Here is an 18,947-nt window from a genome sequence, read left to right as displayed (position 1 = left end):
TCAAAGTGCTCCAGCAACATCCTTGTGGGTGTGCCAGTAATTGCCGAACATTTAATTTGTTGGTCTCTGCGACTGGGAGAAGGTATGCCTGCTGGCAGAGTCCAGTAGGTGTACCTCCCCAAGCCTTATCCCACAGAGGCTGCAGGTGACTTTATTTTCTCCTTTGGCTACATTTGAGAGCTGTCAAAATGTGAGCTGTCAAATGTAATCAACCATGCAAGTGATTTTAGCTCATGAAAGTGGGGTGGTGCCACCTTCTCCCTCACTGTAGTAAGATCCAGGGGTTGGGTTCATATGCCCTAAGGCTGCCCTCACTTCTACTTTTGTTCAGAAGATTTTTACTACCTTACAAACATGCAGAAGCACAAACCAACACTAAAATTGGATCAGCTATTTTTGACAGCTGTTCAAAGTATTTGGGTGTGTAGGTTCCTGAATTTTTTTAACTCTTTCTAAAACCTACTTTAGGAGTGGATGGGATTAACCCAGATTTTTCCAGTAATGTTTGTAACTTAATGTATACTTGCTTGGCAGTAGTGTGACTGGCAATAGTCTTGCTTTATGCTAAACTACATGCCTGTCAGCCAAACAGTTAAACAAAATATCCAACCTTGCTGCTGAACCAGTAATAACCTTTAATTATGCCTTTCTTTTAAAGGTGCTGATTGACTTGTCAAAGGAAGACCTAGTCAAGGGCTTCTCCCAATGGTATGGCTGAATTTGCAGCATATGTCTGCAGCAGAAGTAGCAAGAGCTACATCTGGGTCTATAAAACTAATATAGGGTATTGTACTGACATACCCCAAATGCATTACTGGATGCTATGGGGACAGGACTGGGTAGGTGGGACTTAACAGTGCAGTGCAGGAGAAAAGCACCCTGCCCCTTTAACAACAACAACAAACAGTATAAAAATGAATAGTTATCAAGAAGAGGTCACTTCAAGTCAAATCACACTGGGACAAAACTTCCCTTTTAAAGTGCAGGGTGAATACAGTAGTGTCCCTTCTTCCACTTACAAAGGCTCTGCCCAACGTTGCTTCCATTTCACCCCATACAGTGATCAAGTAGCAGACCCAGTTTTCTACATGGTTTGCCACCTTCAATCTAGACTGGTCTTCAGTTGTAGAGCTAGTGGGTGTCTAGAACTGTAATAGTGAGTTACAAATTGACCAAGTGTAAACACCTCGTGTCACAGCAGTGGTCTCTCCAGCAAGTTTATTTACTAGACGAATTGTAAAACATGTGGCCTGCCCATTGCTACAAAATATTTCGACTTGAGACCACTCTGAGAAAGCATAATTTGCCCATCTGCTGCTGCACCTCTTCAGGTCCTGCTATTTCAGCTATCCTACTCATGCATTTACCATTGATTTCTTCAATGGTTTAATCCCCCTTAATTTTATAACAAAAAGACAAGCTTAGAAAGATGCAGTGCAGCAGGGGGTCTATTATCCAACACTCTATGCTTTCATAATTACCAAGATAAATACCATGTCAGCTTACATTGGTCAAATTATTGTATCTTGAATATTCTGGTTCAGGCGGAACTAACGCAGTGGTAGAATACACACGCTTCACGTCCAAGTCCCAGGTTTGGTCCCTACCATTTCCAGGTAGGTCCTGAAAAGCTGCAGTCATTATATAGGCAACACTGAGTCAGATGGGCCAATGGTCTAATGCTATCAGGAGATTAATATACTTTAAAACTTCCCAGGTTTTTGTAAGTACCCAGCCTATAGCCCAAGAAAGGCTGGGAAAAGTTCATTGTATGGAGAAGTATGTGCCACACTGCAAACTTTATCATGATGTCTGAATTGGCCCACAGTGCTGCTTCTCTTTTACAGGTATCACTTGACAATACATGGACAGCCCCCGAGCTGATATTTTCCCTGAAGAACAGCTGGAGCAGTGTACATTTGTATATATTTAACTTTGCAAGACTGCTACAGTACAACTGTAGATTTTATATTCCAGTCATATTGTTAACTTATTTAATATCCTGGTGTAAAATATTTCTGTATTTTTATCCAGGGACAGTTTGAGCAGTAAGTGTACATTTAGTTGGCAACGGCAATACTCACAGAAGCTTGTTTTTGAGTGTACAGCTCTGCTGTATCTGTATACTTGTGGCACAAATACAGGTCTACAGGTAGGAACTGCCTCTGGGTTTCAGTTTTAACATTGCTGGCACATACTGCTGTGCTTAAGGAGAAGCAGTGTGTTTCCGTGAGAACACTGCAGAGAAAGATGCTACTTCAGGACTGAAGATGTGGAGCTTTTGATCAGAGACCAAGTCCTTCTTTCTGGAGAAATGGGTAAAGACAGTTCCTGGACGTGCATAGAGGTGGAGACTGTCACTCCAACTTCCACTGCCCTGCTCTGGGGATCCTGAGCTTTATGGGATGCACAGGGAGAAGGAATGGCTGGGACACAAACAGTCCTCTGCATCCACGCCTCAGAGCCCTGAACTCAAGTCTTGCACTGCTTGCGCCAGGGACAAAGAATGTGCAGGTCTGAAACTTGGTTTTACACTATGGATGAGTGTTTTAAATGAATAAACAATGTCATGGCTGGATGGCTACTTCTGCCTTGTCAGCTGAACAGTAACATCCCTTCTAATGAGCATACTGTGCTAGAAAATTTCTGCTCATACACCATTGCACGCAAATATGTACTAAAACTTCAAGCGTGAGTGAAGATATTTTAATCGAATCATTTGAGAGCTATACATAAGAGGTAGCTACATCTCATAAGAGTCTGTACATGGTTTACATTATTGGGCTTTCCATATCAGCTGCTGCACAGCAGGCACGATGTCTGTCAGATTTCTGACTCCTGAAATGAGAAAAGTGACTCTGTCTGGATTACTATGCCTTTCAAGTTAACATTAACGTCTAGATTTCTAGGGGGGGAAAACAAGGGCTATTGTTGATATATAAACAACTGGCACATGGATTAAAAAAAGGGAGGTTATAGCTGTATTCTTGGAGCAACATGTCTGGAATATACTGCCACACCGATAAGGACTGAACTGATACTTAAACACAGATTTGCTTTCTAGTCTCTAACTCCCACAATAATTGGCAAGGTAAATACAGTGCTTACTCTAGCCTACAAGTTCCCATTATCTTTTTCTAAGTGACTATAAATCACTTTCTCAACCTTCCCTCGTAACATTGATGGGGAAGCTAAATAACCTCATACTCTGAATTCTTTTGAGGAAGTTCAGACTAAAAAAGATAGTCAGATACAGAAGACTTATCTTCCATTACAGGCAGTTAACTCTTCTGTGCTTCTAAATGCCTTAGGAAAAGATGAGCTAACATTTTCTACCAACATAAACAGAAAAATTAACCAGACCGACATCCAACCAAGAAGACATTCCACATTCATATGATTTTCCTGCTTAAGCTTTAATATCACTGCCTTCCAAAAGGCAAAGTAGGTCTGGAATGTGTGGATGATAGTATAGCATTCAAGTTCCTTACCTAGAATGTGAAGTAAATTCTCAGTAAGAGCTTGGAATGCTGGAAAAAAGTCATCATGTTCTTCTAGTTTATAAATAATGCTGAAAAAGAAATAATAGCCAATGTCTGTGTGCAAAAGCTTTGAGGCTTTTCATACAGAGCAGAAGAAAGCTTGCCTCAGCTCAATTCCACCTCCTTTTTACAGAGAGCTATACTTTGTTTATAAATGTTGTTCGACAGCAGCATCCAGTGGTCAGAAGAGATTACTGAGGAAGTAATTGCCTGGTATTTCAAAGAGGATGAGGAGAAGCCCCTGCCCTCATGACAAACAACCAAAAGCAGACCGAAGGAAAACTGGAGAACAGGAGAGCAACCCAAACAGCAATCACCAGGGAGAACACTTTTCAAATCCATACACTCAGTCCTCCAAGCAACAGCATGGCAAAAATGTAAGGGTTTACAGCAAGGGTTTGGAGGAGAAATGTACTGGAGGAAGCACCATGAATGCAAGAACATGACTCTAGATGCATGACTCAAAGGTAACTATTTATGATGAAGGGTTACATACATACCTCTGGATGTCTTGCGTTCCTAGCAGCTGCTCTACCTGCCAGGTCACATTCTCCCTGAAGAGACTACAAAGCTTTCCCACTGTGTTCACCAGGACACCGGGTGGGGCTGCAGTATCTAGGAAGAACTCTGCATTAGGTTCCAGAGCAAAGCTTCCACACACAAACTGATTGTCAAGGCAATCCTGTGGCTCACATTTTACAGCAGTAGGTAGTAATAAGATAAACACCTGAAGTGGTTGCCAACACAATATTCAAATGAAGCAACATATGGGAATGATTCTAAGGGTTCCATGACTGCCATGCTTTTTAAAGTAATTTAAACACATTAAGACTAAAATCAAGACACTAAAGACGAAGCTGAAGGAAAGCCGAACTGGCACTTATACAAAGGGCTAAACAATATTCTTCTTAAATTGGATCCCATAGCATAAAACAAGTCATTATAACAACACAAGGACAGGTCATAGTGCCCTTCTATGTAAGAATTACTAAACCTTGAGAGCAGTAAAAGAAAAGATTTAATAGCTTAAAAATCAGAAATAATAGGATATAGTAATGAATGTAACTCACAGGGCTTGGATTTATCATTTAATAAATGTATACCCTACCATTCTAACCAGAAAATAGCACTCCTAGTGGCTTACAAACATTAATAAGACTTAATTAAAAGAACAAAATAAATACATTGAACAGTTAAAAGACAGCCTCCAGGCCAACCCTTCTGCTTTCAGATTAAAGCCCTGCTTGAATTAAAGAGGTCTTTGTCTGCTGGCAGAAAAAAGGCAGATAGGGAGCAAACAGAGGGTTCCTCAGGGAGGGAGCTCTACAGCCAGGAGTAGTCACCAAGAAGGTCCTCATATCACCACAAAACTACCAAATCTGAAGGTGGTGGTTTGAAAAGAAGGGTCTCTCCTAAGGACTTTTAAGGAGACCTTAAAAGTGGGTAGGCTTGTGCCAGAGTGGGGCATCCAGTCTGGTCCAAAAGCTATCTGGTGCTTTACAGGTCATAACCAAGAATTTGAATTCTGCCTGGAAACAGACCAACAGCCAATGGAGTTGCAATACAGGAGTCACGTGCTCCCTATAACCAGCTACAGCCAGCAGTCTGACCACAGAATGCTAAAGCAGCCACGGTTTCCGAATAGTTTTCAAAGGCAACCCCATCATACCATAGTGCAGGCCTACTGAAATCAACAGGCCCAAATTAGTCATGACTCTTTCAAGTCCTAATGATCTAAGTGGGTTGATTCTAAGCATGATTAAGTCTGGATCCAACCTTTTTGTTTTACAAGACTCTATAATGGGAGGGTGGAGACAATATGTCATAGTAACATCATTCAAAGTGAAAGAGTTTTTAAAATCAAATCAAGGAGAGCTTTAAGAAATAAGTATAGGGCTGAATTTCCTCAATCTTCAGGATATATTTGGTAATAAATATACCAAGAGATTACTAAGATAGTTAAAATTCCATGAAATTTTGTGCTGAAATGTATTATAGTGCATCCCTTAACTGAAGGAAGCTTTTAGTTTTTGATATAAGGCAATTTGGAATTTAACTGCAATAATTTAAAATATTTGAAATGCAAGAGCCAATACCCATTAGTGTGAAGGTACCGTGGAGGAAGGCATGCACACACACAGACTGATTCCAAACAGTGCAGAACAGCTAGTTCTCAACAGCTGGATGACCTCTGCTGGTTCCGAATGGGTCAGAGTAAAAGGCAACAAAATTCATACCTAGTTCCAAGAGATCACGGAGGTTTCTCATAGCATTGGTCATTTCACCAAGTTTTGTATAAACTTCATTCATTCGTGGGTAAACTCCATTCAAAGAATTCACATCAAACAGCTTTTGAAAGTGAGAGACAATTGCATACAAAGTTTGTTGTGAAGGCACATGACTTTTCTGTAGGATGCCAAAAGAAAGGGGGGTGGGGGGAGATTACAGTTTTTAATCTGAATTGAATAAGATGGAACATTGGAGATGTATTCTATCTAAAGTCTGGCAGCTCCCAAAGGTAACCAGTAAATTTATAACAGATGTTTAAGGCAACAGTTACATGATTTTATAAGTATTCTACACAGCATAAGGTTTGCAATAGTGAACAAACAAGCACAGCAAAATATTTGAACAGACAGAACCATTGAACAGAATTACCTTTTCCTCACTTTCTACTTCTTCAGACATTTCATCTACCATGAGCTGAAGGTCTTCAACACGAATACATTCCTTGTCATCCTGTACAGCTACTGTATGCCAAGGCATTAATTGCAGAAACAGCTTTTTCAAGGATCTATGCAAGTTCTTGAAAACACAAAAGAATTATTGGGTTATTAAAGTAGAACCCAATTCAGCTCCCATTGGGCTTAGTCCAAAAGTAGCCTTAAGCACAAGGATCGAACTAGCTGAAGTGGGAAGTCCGTAAACAGAATCACATGATCTATATGTATTGCTTTACTGAGAGGAATCCGGTTGTGGCTGCAGTGTTAATGAAGCCTGATCTTCCCCCCACCCCATGTCCTTTCCCAAAGTGAATGTTTCTTCCAAAGCCATTACTTTAGGGTGAAAGACAGAAAGGTTTCTCTCTTGCCTTGAGGCAAACAGGAGATGGAGAGGAGGAGCTGAAAATCAAGAAACATTAATTCCCACTACCCTCAACTGCTCTTTGCCCCATGAGTATGCAAACATTATTTTTGTAATTTTTCCCCCAATCCAACTCAAACCCTCATGCAATTAAAAAAACATTTCTGCTCAAACTGTGTTAATTGTATTATTCTATTAATGGTATTATTGCTATTTTATTGTAATGGCTGCTCAGAGAGCATTATGCTTACAAGTGGCTTTTATACAAATGTAATAAATAAAATACATAATAAATAAGACTCTCTGAAACAGCACATTCAGCCTTATTAGGACCTTTATTTAACCATGTTTCAAATAATATATTCCTCCAACAGGGAAATAACACTGATGGTAAAGTACACTACTTCCTTAATGGTTGTGCATTGAGAAAGCAGACTGAAATGGCCCAAGGAGAGAATGCAAGGGCATTCCATTTGCGTGAAGAATCGCAGGGACACAAATGCAGGCAATTGCCCTCGTTGTGGAAACTAGCCAACTATATAAAAGGGTTAGATTATGCTGTCAGGAGCTTCTAAGCAAACTGATTCAAAGACACACTTTGGAAAATTAAATTCATTCTTGGTATCTGATCAGCTGAGATACATGTTACCTTTAAAATTTTAAGTTGTTTCCATTGTACTGAATTATAGCAAGCATTGTTAAGCTTATCTGCAAACTTATCATTAAGTGCAAGGATGTTTATTACTTAGGTTTACCATTGCACCCCAACTAAGGCATACTAGATCCAGAAAGTCTGTCATGGATGGAGAACTTCAGGCAGCCTGGGAACCACTTTCCACACCTTGACCCAGTCATACAGCCCAGGAGGCTGCACTGCTATCATCGTTACATTGCTATAATTTGACTGCCACTGAATTTTGGCAGCAAATTGCTATGAAGATTCCAAAGTGCTTCCTTTAGCTTGGAAACAAATATGGCCATTTAAGTCTTTGCAGCAGTTTGCTGCCAAGTTTCCCCAGCAAACTGCTGGCTTTTGTGTCATCACCACAGCCAGGGAGGTTACACTTGCAGCCACAGGGGGTGGGTATTACACCCTTAGAGCCATTCTACACAGAGCCCAGGAATGCGATGGCAAACCAGTGACTGGAATTCCAGAGGCTGTACCACCTCAGACTCAGGGCGCTGTGCCATTTTTTAAACACTCTTCTCTAGGAGGAGAAAAAAAAAACACAACCCCCTGGAATATAGCAAATTAGCCCATCGGGGAGAAATGATCGATGTAGCACTCTCCCCAGTGAAAAAGAAATGCAGCAGGTCAGCCTACCACCTTATAATGCACAGAATCTCTCTCAGTCACACCCACTGAGCCAAACCAAAGCAAAGGGGCGCCATTTGTATATATACACAAACTATTGTAAATTTTCCCTAAAAGAAAGGCATCCAAGTTTTCTTCCTATTGTACATACTTCAATAGGGAAAGGAAATAATTAGCATGACTAGGAGGTGTGCACGCTTTCTGTTTTAAGATATTTGATATTTTATCTGAACCCACAACTTAGGAAAGCATCCCCAAGAATACGAGAATGGAGAGAGAGAAATATACTGAGTGAAAGTGAAGCTGAACAGAAGTGGACTTCTCAAAAAACAAAGGATTTAATTATCAGTCCTCATGGCAGTATTCATGTGGTGGGTATGTTTAGTAAGCAAGGAAAAAAAGAAAGACATTCAAAGACCACCAGTACCTTCAGAGCCAGGAGCTGGTCAGCCCACAATTCAATTGTAAGAGGAAGGTGCTCAAATCCACATTCCTGATCGTTATCCTTTGCAGAGTTTCGTGGTGGCTCTTTCCTCTGCATGTGCATTACAAGGGGGGCTCTTCCTGGGCTTCTTATAATAGAATCAATCCTGGACAATACCTTCAACATTTGACAGAAAAACACAGAGTCTACTAAGTTAACCTCAGAAATAACACACTAATTTCCTACCCTTCAGCATACAGTGATCTGGTTTGCCCATCATAGTGGCAGGCTGCGGGTTTGCCAGGATTGTGCGCTAGCACCGTTTTGAATGTGCAGGCTCTCATCAGATCCTGCTCTGTGATGTCTGACTGATTGTTTCTAGGTCTGCACAACACTGTGAGTCTACCATTAGCTATGAGGTTTGGATTGTTTAATCTATGATTAAGTAGTAAGATCCAGCTTCACCTGTATGAAGCAACCTCTGAAGTACATATTTAAAATGGGGTGGCATGTGCCATTAATTAACCCATGACTGGCTGCAGTTACATGCACACTGGTCCAAAGTATTCACAGACATGAACCTGCTAAAGTCTGCTAATGATTTATTGCTACATGTTTACTTGGAAATATGCCTCACTGAATCTAGTGGGATGTACCTCAAGTAAGGTTGCACAAAATTGCAGTTTTAGACAAGAACACCCCAGTCTACATTCTCCTTAACAGTATTATCCTTTTTCTCCAGTGACTAAAAATTATATCCTACCAACTACAAAATACCTATGGTTCTTCTCTAGTTGAGACAGCCCGTTCTTTAAAAAGTGATACATTTCAAAACTAAAACTGGCACTTTCGCTGGGGGCTGGGTCCTCAAAGCTTGAACACTATCCAGCCGCTGATCTCAGTGGACAGTTAAGTAAATGCTTAAATCATTTGTAAGTCTTGTCTTTTCCTGGGTCATACCATGAGAAATGCTACGTGGGACCTCATAAATTGCTTTGACATCAAGCTTCTTATGTATAGTTCTCAGATACACATTCCTTTCCTTTCCTGTTTGCAGTAAGAGGCATTTCTGCTAGCCTACTTTATACTTAATGGAAGATCATGATTTCCCACTACAAGAGGAAGCTGCAGGGAGCCTTGGGTTGGTACAGTCATCACTCCCTTCCCTTTTTTTGTACTCATGTGGGATATAAAAGCCATCAATCAATCGATATTTACATGAAATCAGGGAAGTATGGTTCACTCAAATTCTAATTAGTGAGCATAACCTGAACAGTTCCAGTTCTAGTTCCTTCTCACTAGTTTAAAACAAACCACAGTTCCCTGAATAAAGATGTCCTAGGAAATGGTGGTAAGTTTATAAGCCTCAGTCTCCTCACAGGATGAAAAAGGAAAAGGATTAACACTTATGCTCAAGGTTCTTTCATACAGAACCTTGAGCATCTTTCCTTTACAATGGAAATGGGGACCTTTTTTTCTGTATTGCCTCTTCAGCAGCAGTATTTATTTATTTATTTAGGGGACTTCTATGCCACCCCATTCGCCGAAGCCTCAGGGCAGCTCACAAACCATAAATAAATAGAATTCAATAAAACAATATAAATTAACAATATAAATTAAGTGTACTCACCTGCAAGTAAGTTCTGCAAACTTCCTGTACCTGGTCTCCTCCTATATTACTTTTAAACTCTTTGTTTTCTTTCATATTTCCTTCTTCATTGCTCTGATGTGACCTATCAAGGGGAAAACAACAACTAGAATCCCAACAGAAAGGGAAATGATTCAGAAATGCTTCTTCATGCTAGCACCCACATCTATGTGAAAGTGTATTTAAATTACTTTGAAAGGCTATCTTCAAACCAATGTTAACATTTTCTATAAACTATTGTTTTGATTCCAAAAGTGTGGCAGCACACACTTAAATGATTACAAAGAGAAGAATGGCATGGTAGGTTAATAAGGAATTCCAGGATCCTCTTCTATCCCAAGCCCATTTCCTGTCATTTGCATTTATCATTGAGGCTGCATAGGCCAAAGGTGGACAACCAGGTATCATTCAGATGTTTTGGGCAAGTCCCTCCAGCTTCAAACAATGACTCAGGATTATGGGAATTAATCAAAACATCAGAAGAGCATAAGGTTGATGCCCTAGGAAGAGAATGTGAACACACCCACAGTATTTTTTGGTACTGACAACCTTGCTCCTTTCTCTTTGTCAGGTCATTTGCATTCCTGTGCCCCAACTTCAGGAACGCACCAAAAGCTTATGTGGCTCCAGTCTCGATTTATTTACTCTGTCCTGTCTTCAGAACAAACCAACCAGCATGCAGTCCCTGCTTTCCCCATCTTCAAAAAAGAGGTCCATTATTAATGCTTAAGAAAATTAGTTACTTGATGTTCTTCAATGTTTTCTCCAACTTCCTCACTTGGTGTTTGTACAATTTTAACTCTTGTGCAGTTGGTCTAAAGAAAAGAAAATATTTATTGTATTACAGAGTGTGATGAATTTTAAAGTTTGCAACAGAGCATGTTTCATCCACCCTCCCCAGGGAAGGACAGAGCATAGAGCTATAGTTACATTTTTCAGAAACCTTCAGGTTAGTTGTAAAAGATCCTTTGAAATTATGTGGTGAAGATCTTCATAAAGAATTTAAGAACCAGAATCTCTGCTGGCATTGCATCATTCAAGAATAAATTCATCCCACTCACCTAATTTCTATCTCTTTCTTTAAATTTGTATTTTCACGAATCAGCTGTTCATTTCGGGCTTTTGACTCAATTATTTGAGTCTGGAAAGACTTGAAAGACATGATTATAAACATGTTGTCATATATTTATGTACATAAACATGACATATATAACTGTGATGAGAAACGTATTTCATTTGCACTCACAAAAAAATTGCTAAGCAGGTCATTACTAAACATGAGGTAGCAAAAGGAAAGCACAATGATTTGCTCAAAAATTCAATTGGGGAACCCACAGGTTTTGAATTTAGATCAAAATTCTAGTTAATTCAAATCCAAGTATTTGACCATGCCAACAATATCTGAAATTACATAATTAATATGGGGAAGACAATAATTACACTATTTGATTATTAAAATTAGATGGACTCAAGCCATCTATCAAAGATGAAGATCATTCCTTGCTGGGCACACTGTATCTAGGTGTACTGGTTAAGAATGTTGGACTGGTGTCAGAAAAACTGGTTTTTAGTTCCTACCCACCCATGAAGGTCACTGGGTGACTTTGGGCCACGTACTGGCAATCAGCTTACAGTGTTTGCTGTGAAGATAAAATGAAAGGAGAAGTTTGTAGTCTGCCTTGGGTTCCTTGCAAGAGGAAGAAACGTGGGAAATAAATGTGATGCAATAGAACACGGGTCCTCAAACTACGGCCCGCGGGACGGATCCGGCCCACCATAGCCATCCATCCGGCCCGTGCTACCATTTGCCACCAAGCGCACTTGCTGCGCAGGCGGGGAGGTGGTGGCTTGCTTGCACGGAGATGGCCTCTGAGCGAGCAAGCCGTCGCCACCGCCTGCCTCCTGTACTCGTTGCTGCCTCATAGCGCAGGGAGGGGGGAGATGGTGGCCCACTAGATCGGAGATGGTCTCCGAGTGAGCGAACCACTGCCATGCGCGCTCCCAGACACCCCCACCTCACCGGCCTGCACGTGTAGCCGCCGCCTTTCAACTGGCCCCCAGTTGAAAAAGTTTGAGGACCCCTGCAACAGAACAACGACAGGTGGCTGAAGTCCCCACTTCAACACATGCAGCATAACACACTCAAGGCCAAAGCAGAAGTCACAGCACAAATACTTATATTTTGTTTGTTTAATCACAGCAGGTATTGTAAGCAAGGGGTTTTTTGTGGGGGAGGAAGGATTAAGGGATTTCAATCAAGAAAATGGCAGAACAGGAAGCTAAACACTTCCACTGCATTGCTACTCAGGTAAAAATTAGAGCTTCCCTCTATTCCCCTTCCCTACAATAAGCATTGAAATATGGAATTACCTCCCCTCTAAGCAGTGTCAGGCCTCTGCACTGCTGCATTCTAGGCACTGGCCGAAAATTGTCTGTCTGCTTTCACAGGTATGAACTGTTCTTCGACCAACCCTCATGACACACACACACTTCTTAAAATTCTATTAACTTTTTCAAATGGAAAGCAGCATATAAAGAATTTAATCATCATCATCATGTTGCCTTTCTCCTGCAAGAAACTCAAGGCAGTGTATATAATCATCATCTTCTCCATTTTGTCCTCACAACAACTCTGCAACAACTAGAATCCATCACCCAGTGCATTTCATGGCCATATGGGGAGCAGAACCCACATTTCCTGAGTTCCAGCTCTAACCACGCCACACTGCAGAAATAAAACAACACTTTAAAGAAGCTACCGGTGATTCAGTCACAATCTCCTGCATCACAACAGTTCCAGCTGTAAGACAGGGTGAGGAATTCACGAGAGCAACTACTCTTATCAGACTCAGTAGAAATGTTCCCAAGCCTCTCCTTTTCTGCAGGAAAAAGCTTCCATCTTACTAAAAACCAAGGCTTTCAGTGATTGCCTGTACTTTAGAGGGCGTGAGGAGGCAAAATATGTTCTATGAACTGGTGCAAAGAACAGCTAGCCCATGGTTTCATTCTTGAGTTGATGGGACGCATCCCCCCCTCCCCCGGCTTTAATGCCTTGGGCACTCTGTGCTAAGAGGGAAGCCGCTTTAGAGGGATGCTGGCACTCTAGGCAGCCATCGACTGAGTGAGAGTCTATTTGAGTGTGTTGGGGAAGTCAGACTGAGGATAAAGAGTAATTGAAGTCAATCTTGGAAAGCAAGTTTCAGTCAGACATGGAAGGAATTAGTCTATTTGTAGTTCAAGCCGTCTCAACAATAGTTCACACCTTCTTTTATAGCTACCATGTCTCTCGCTTCTATAAGTAACATAATCCAGAAAATATCTCCCAGTTCCTCTGCCTGTGCTTGGTTATAACTGCGATATTATCACTGGAACAGGCAGGCAGAGCAATGCCCCAGCCTACCCTTATTTTCATAACAGCTGAAGACACAGTATCCTATGCAGCTACTGCTTAGCTTCGACAGTCAACTGAAGAGAGTTTGAAGAACCCCCCTCATGTGCTGAGGGAGCCATGACGCAGGATGGACTAGCCGCCAGCACTGCCGGCAACCCGGACAACCACACTTCCTGTGGCTGCATGTTTGGCAAGTGTGCAAAGGGCTCCTATGTGCAACACGGCCCTGCTTGGTCCATGAACCTCCTTTGAATGGTACAGTGCTATGCAAACAGAGCCCTTTCTTGGGTTTTCCAATGACTGGTGAGCACAGGCTGCAGGGGTACACAACTGCCAGATGGGACCCCATTCCCCTTTGGGCAACCAGCTTTTGAAGGTGAAAGAAAGAAAAAGGGCAGGGCGCTTCCCTCCTCTCAGCTCCCCCCAGAAGCATTTTTCAAAAGATGCAAAGCAGCTTGGGAATAGCGACAGGGGAGAGGTGGCATTCAAAGGTCACCAACAACCATACACCTGCCGTTAGCATGCTCTAAGCAAACAAGAAAACCTTCCAACTGGAAAAACTGAACTGCATTCCTAAAAGTTGGCTGCCACATTACTTAGATCCAAGATCCATATTAATGCTACCAAGTTCCATACCATAAGCAGGGCTCTGTAATTAACAGTGGCATCAACATTCTTCAAGAATTCATCATCATCTTTTCCTTTTCCTTCTGTTTGATTGGACTCTCTCTTATATTTCCTATGTGGGAAATATAAAACAATTTACCAAATTAAAACAATTTACTCTTTAGTGAAAAAAATCTAGAAGAATTAAAGAAAAGGAAGGTTTGCACAGCACATCATACCTCTTGAGAATTTTAACCACACGGTGTGATCAAAATTCCTCTGTGCCTGACAGATGATCAGGCACAGCAGGGGAAGTTTGCCTCCTTCTTTCTCCTCTTTTCCTTCCTCTCTCTCACTGGGGACCTAGCAGGAGCATCTAGATGTCCTCTGAGCCTTGGTGAACTATTTAGCTCTGGCCACAGCTTCTCTTAAAAAATATCAAACAACCTCAAAAGCTGTGGTTAAAGATACCTTTCCTGATCTTGTTATGGAGCATCTGGAAGTAGCCCCCAAGGAGGCACAGAGATACCTTTGGAGCACTGCCCATGAAAGCCCCCTTTAAAAAAGAGTAAGGCAGCATCCTTCTCACCTGTGCATAGAGTCAACGTGTCCAAGTATGATCACTTGACTCCTTGCAAAGCCCTGGAAAACCATGCTTCGTGGAAAGGGGCTGCTTCTCCCCTTTGGCAGCATGAAGCCTGATTTCTTTGGGGAAAGTCTGCTGCCCCACATGTCTGTAAAGGTGTTAATGATGTGAGGTGTTTTTCAAAACATGAAAAAAATAGCTGAAAAATTGCAGGCTTGTCTCATCTCAAAAACTTCAACCACTGGAGTGTCCCTCAGGTTTTGTCCCTTCCTGATGTGCTATTAACTCAAAGTAAATTGCAAAACTGAGGCGATAGTCAGGGCTTCACAGCACCCCCAAAATAACCCAGGGATCTAGCTTGGAAGACTAGAGAATGAAGGCATGTCCTCCAAACATTTACAGATTCTTGTGGGTGGTGGGTGCCTCTTTGCTATCCACACTTGAAAAAGTGGGAGGAGCTGTACATACACCTCCCAAAACCCAAGGAATCAGAAGCTAACAGTGCTTTCCACACAGCCTCACATTTTAAAGCAAATTCTGTTGCAGTGGACCATAAAGTTGCAATTTGGCACACAGGCTACATCCGTGCATATGAATGCCCATGCATACCAGTGGGCTGGGAAGTTCTCCTCTGGTACTTTGGAACTCCTGGGAAATGTAGTCGCTCACTCGTCCCTTGGCTAGGGCATCAAGCCTTTCTGTTGGTCTTGCCTAAGGGCCTTGGATTTTCTTTGGCTTCACCATGCCTTATTCTGCTGTCCAGGCACAATAAGCAACCATGGGTTTATTAAATCTTACAAGAAGCCATGGCTAAATGGGGTGGTTTAAAAGCTGTGCCAGGGTACAAACCACCCTGCAGGGAAAGTGCTGGGTTCTGACGATTCATTAACCATTGTTGCTTCATGCATCATGCAAATCCAGACAAAGTCTTGATTTGCTGTGCAACCTATATTCCATGCTACTAACTTTCGGTAGACTATCTTAAAAATTTTGCTGTTGGTCAGAAGTAGTAGACAAACTTCAGGCTTGCAGAACATTTTTCCCCTGCCAGGAGCTTGAGATTCACCAACTTCAGCCTGATGCAAAAGACAGACACACATAAAGAATTCTGAGCCCAGGAAAGGAAGTTGAGTACCAGAAGTGAATGGCACTCTTGGCACTTTCAGAAAAAAAATCTGTTCCTGGTCACCAGTATGATTCAGAACAAGGTAGGAGATTTTGTTACTGTTGAACAATGGAGCCAGAAACCCTTGCTAGAGGTGTGTCAGCACACCCTGATCTACTTTCTGCCTACCCATCCAACCATTTTGAGTCTCTTCCAGCACCTCTACATTACCACCATCAGAGCAGGTATTATTTTATATAAATGACTTTTCCTACCTTAGTTCTTTTCTCATTTGGTTGATCTGAGATTCGTAACAATCAATTAGACAACAGATCCTGGGGAGAAAGGAGGAGAAAATACTTTAAGAGTGGCAATTCACCCAATATGGGTACCAGCACTAAAAGCGTAAATACATATTTCTGCACTACCAGACCTGCTTACACTGACAGGCTAAGTGTTACAAGGAAAAACCTGGACTCAAAGACAACAGGCTAGAAAATAGATTTACCAAATAAGCTATCTATAACTCCAAAGATAAAAGTTTGTAAACTGTTATGAAGGTTAACAGTCTGCAACCTTCCGCTGCTCAAATGTCACCACCAGCAGCCATTCCAACAGGCTGAACCAAGGAAGATGAAAGTGGCAAACACAGCTGTTCCACTAGGCATGCAGAAAAAATATTTTCCCCTTTCTCGTTAAGTGTTAAGTGTTGTAACCTTTTAGATTCTACATCCACAGGCAGAGACTGTCTTGTTCAATTATATGTATGTCACATTTGGTCAAACAGCAGCATATATGAAAAAAAATACTAGGCAGTTATGGTCCCATTGGAGGAGTACATTAAGGATGATTTCTGTTATTTAAATTTTAAATGTATTGAGTGGGTTTATTTTAGTTATATGATTTTTGTATTTGTATTTTAAAGAATAAAAGAATCAAACATTTAACTTGCAAATTGTAAGATCTGCACAATACTGGTATCCATCGTGTGTTATAAAAACTGTCAAAAACCATGCAGAATTACATACTGCTGATCTAACTGAGTTCTTGGAGCTCGTTTGCAAAACTGGCGAAACATTTTCTTCTGAGTAGCAATACGTTCCTCCTCCTCCAGGCCCATTCTACACAGCTCCTTCTCCAAACGGACAATAGTCTCTTCTTGCTCTTGTAACTTGTCAGCCTGTTGATGGTACCTTACCTGCATGCAGAAATCAAAAAGAGTGAACAAGGTTGCACAGTGTTGAAAAGAATACAATTGATTTGTCAATTTTAAGTTAAGGACATTTCCCACTTTCTACAAGGCAATAACTAGCTTAATATTTCTACTGTTCCCTTTCAAATAATTCAAAGTGTACTGTCCACTGAAGTCAAGATATTCTGCCCTAACATACTCCCTTGTGGTATTAATTTTGTTTCACTTTGTTTTTAAATGTCTGAAACGTCTAAGACAAAAGTAAGTCCCCTGTGAATTTCAGAACACAAATAGTTTTCGTTAAACCAAGTACCTGTGAAGCTTGTTTATCTTTCTGAAGCTCTTTGACTTGGTTGTGTTGCTGGGAAGCATTAGCTATAGATTCATCTTCCAATTGACGTATTTTGTGTTTGATATTTTCCACAATGATGTCCAGATCATTGGCCCTTTGTTCCTGCCGAGAAGCATGATTTCGCTCCAAGCGCAATTCAGCTCTATATTAAACAAAAACAAAGGCAATCCTTTTGACCATAAGAAAATGTCTAGATAGTGTAATACCTTTAAGTAAGCCAGTTCAGTGATTCCAAAAAATGTGTATTTTGTGATCTTTAAGGTGATCTAACAAGGGATTAAATGAGATTCGGAAAATTTTAAAAACATTCCCCCAGAGAATGAGAAAGAAGTGAAATCAAAGGTCAATGTTGGCCCTTAAGCTATGCAGGGTCTCCTGTTGGTCTCCCTCATGGATCTGGCTGTTGTTCACATGCCATAAGTACATGCAGCATCGCTGGGTATCATGCTGGATCCACTGTATTCAGGGAGGCTGAACCTAAACTAAAACAAGCCATACAGTCCCCGCCCAGTGAAGAGCCAGGCAAACTCTGGGGTACACTCATCTGAAGCAATCCTCTCTTTTCATGCAAATTTCAATAAGTGGCACTATCTTCCACAGGTGGGAATATATTCTAAAATGCATTACTGCATAAAAGAACTTTTAAGTTTTAGCACAAGCCAAGCAGAATGCTCATAGCCAAGGCTTTGTGAAAACCAGGAAATGTAAAACTGTGCTCAGTGCAGCACAGCTAGGAATGCGCAATTTGAGGTGGTCTAGAGCAATGTGTGCAAAAGGGGGAAAGCATCTGCTGCAGCTGCAGAGTACCCCAAGTACTCCACAGCAATTTGGATACCAGTTTTATTTCTCCCAGCATCGAGAATCAGCAAGGGTGGTGGGAGCTGGATTGTGGCTTGCATGCTACCCACCTGCGAAGTAATCCAACATTTTGTTTTCAACAAAATCCAACCACATCCCTCTGTAGTGAGCCAGTTCTATAAAACAGGAATGTGGCAAAAGTGAAAGACTGCTTAGAAAAGGACAGTGAAAAACAGCCTCTTTCCAGCTCCTTCATTCAGGTTCAGAAGTCTCTGCACACTGCATATTAAATTCCTCAGAAGAACTTGCTAAAACTTTCTTACCGAAGCTGCTGATTATCTTCAATCAAGCCACGAACAATTTTTCGTTGACGCTCTGTCTCTTCCAGTAATGTTTTCAAAGCATACCGTATTGCTTGTGAAGTCTGTCTGTCTATAACAATCCTATCTGCAAAGTTTAAAGTCACAAGAGATACCATTACAACATATTGTAGATTCTAACATCTCACAAAGCACACAGCAGGGAACAAGAACATGTGATGTCAGACATGTCTGTAGGAAAACAAACTTAGTAACATAGCTAGATATCATCAGCAAGAAAGCTCTGTGGTCTGTTATGATACTTCTTGCTTGCTTGAACTTTGAACGCAGCATCTGTTATATCTATTTCATAAAAGTTTTCTACATGCATTATAGTACATAACAGATTATACAAAATAACAGTAGAGTTGTTACTAGCATCAGCAGATGGTTCTCCCATATATCCTTGCAGCCTCATAATATTGCTAATTTTACCTCTTCAAGAATTACAAAAGTGCAAAATTCAACCAATGACCCTTTCACAGCTTCTCTTTAAAAAGCAGAAACTACCCCCTACAAACATTTGTTACCTGCTAGATTTCTGC

At 41.2% G+C, this 18,947-nt stretch overlaps 2 protein-coding genes across 4 annotated transcripts in view; one reads left to right on the top strand and one right to left on the bottom strand.

Moving 5' to 3' along the window:
• The window catches only part of ESYT3 (extended synaptotagmin 3), a 41,694-nt gene extending 39,810 nt beyond the window's left edge, over nucleotides 1-1,884 (top strand). The window contains exons 22-23 of the mRNA XM_044438483.1: nucleotides 659-708; nucleotides 1,848-1,884. Of these exons, the coding sequence (XP_044294418.1) occupies nucleotides 659-708; nucleotides 1,848-1,884 (87 nt within the window). The remainder of the gene's footprint in view (nucleotides 1-658; nucleotides 709-1,847) is intronic.
• An 808-nt stretch (nucleotides 1,885-2,692) lies between these two features.
• CEP70 (centrosomal protein 70) overlaps nucleotides 2,693-18,947 on the bottom strand; it is a 39,131-nt gene continuing 22,876 nt past the window's right edge. For all 3 annotated transcript variants that reach the window (XM_044438263.1, XM_044438261.1, XM_044438264.1), the window contains 15 exons: nucleotides 18,933-18,947; nucleotides 18,367-18,490; nucleotides 17,207-17,387; nucleotides 16,730-16,899; nucleotides 15,977-16,036; nucleotides 14,041-14,143; nucleotides 11,075-11,163; nucleotides 10,757-10,828; nucleotides 9,996-10,098; nucleotides 8,369-8,542; nucleotides 6,201-6,347; nucleotides 5,780-5,948; nucleotides 4,043-4,157; nucleotides 3,492-3,571; nucleotides 2,693-2,838 (listed from right to left, as the gene is read on the bottom strand). The exon at nucleotides 18,933-18,947 is cut by the window's right edge and continues 1 nt beyond it. In XM_044438263.1, the coding sequence (XP_044294198.1) occupies nucleotides 2,777-2,838; nucleotides 3,492-3,571; nucleotides 4,043-4,157; nucleotides 5,780-5,948; nucleotides 6,201-6,347; nucleotides 8,369-8,542; nucleotides 9,996-10,098; nucleotides 10,757-10,828; nucleotides 11,075-11,163; nucleotides 14,041-14,143; nucleotides 15,977-16,036; nucleotides 16,730-16,899; nucleotides 17,207-17,387; nucleotides 18,367-18,490; nucleotides 18,933-18,947 (1,664 nt within the window). In that variant the 3' untranslated portion in view covers nucleotides 2,693-2,776. The remainder of the gene's footprint in view (nucleotides 2,839-3,491; nucleotides 3,572-4,042; nucleotides 4,158-5,779; nucleotides 5,949-6,200; nucleotides 6,348-8,368; nucleotides 8,543-9,995; nucleotides 10,099-10,756; nucleotides 10,829-11,074; nucleotides 11,164-14,040; nucleotides 14,144-15,976; nucleotides 16,037-16,729; nucleotides 16,900-17,206; nucleotides 17,388-18,366; nucleotides 18,491-18,932) is intronic.

This window comes from Varanus komodoensis, unplaced genomic scaffold, assembly GCF_004798865.1.
Source record: "Varanus komodoensis strain SLA01 unplaced genomic scaffold, ASM479886v1 scaffold32, whole genome shotgun sequence".
Taxonomy (NCBI): Eukaryota; Metazoa; Chordata; class Lepidosauria; order Squamata; family Varanidae; genus Varanus; species Varanus komodoensis.
This window is presented reverse-complemented; position numbering and strand designations above follow the sequence as displayed.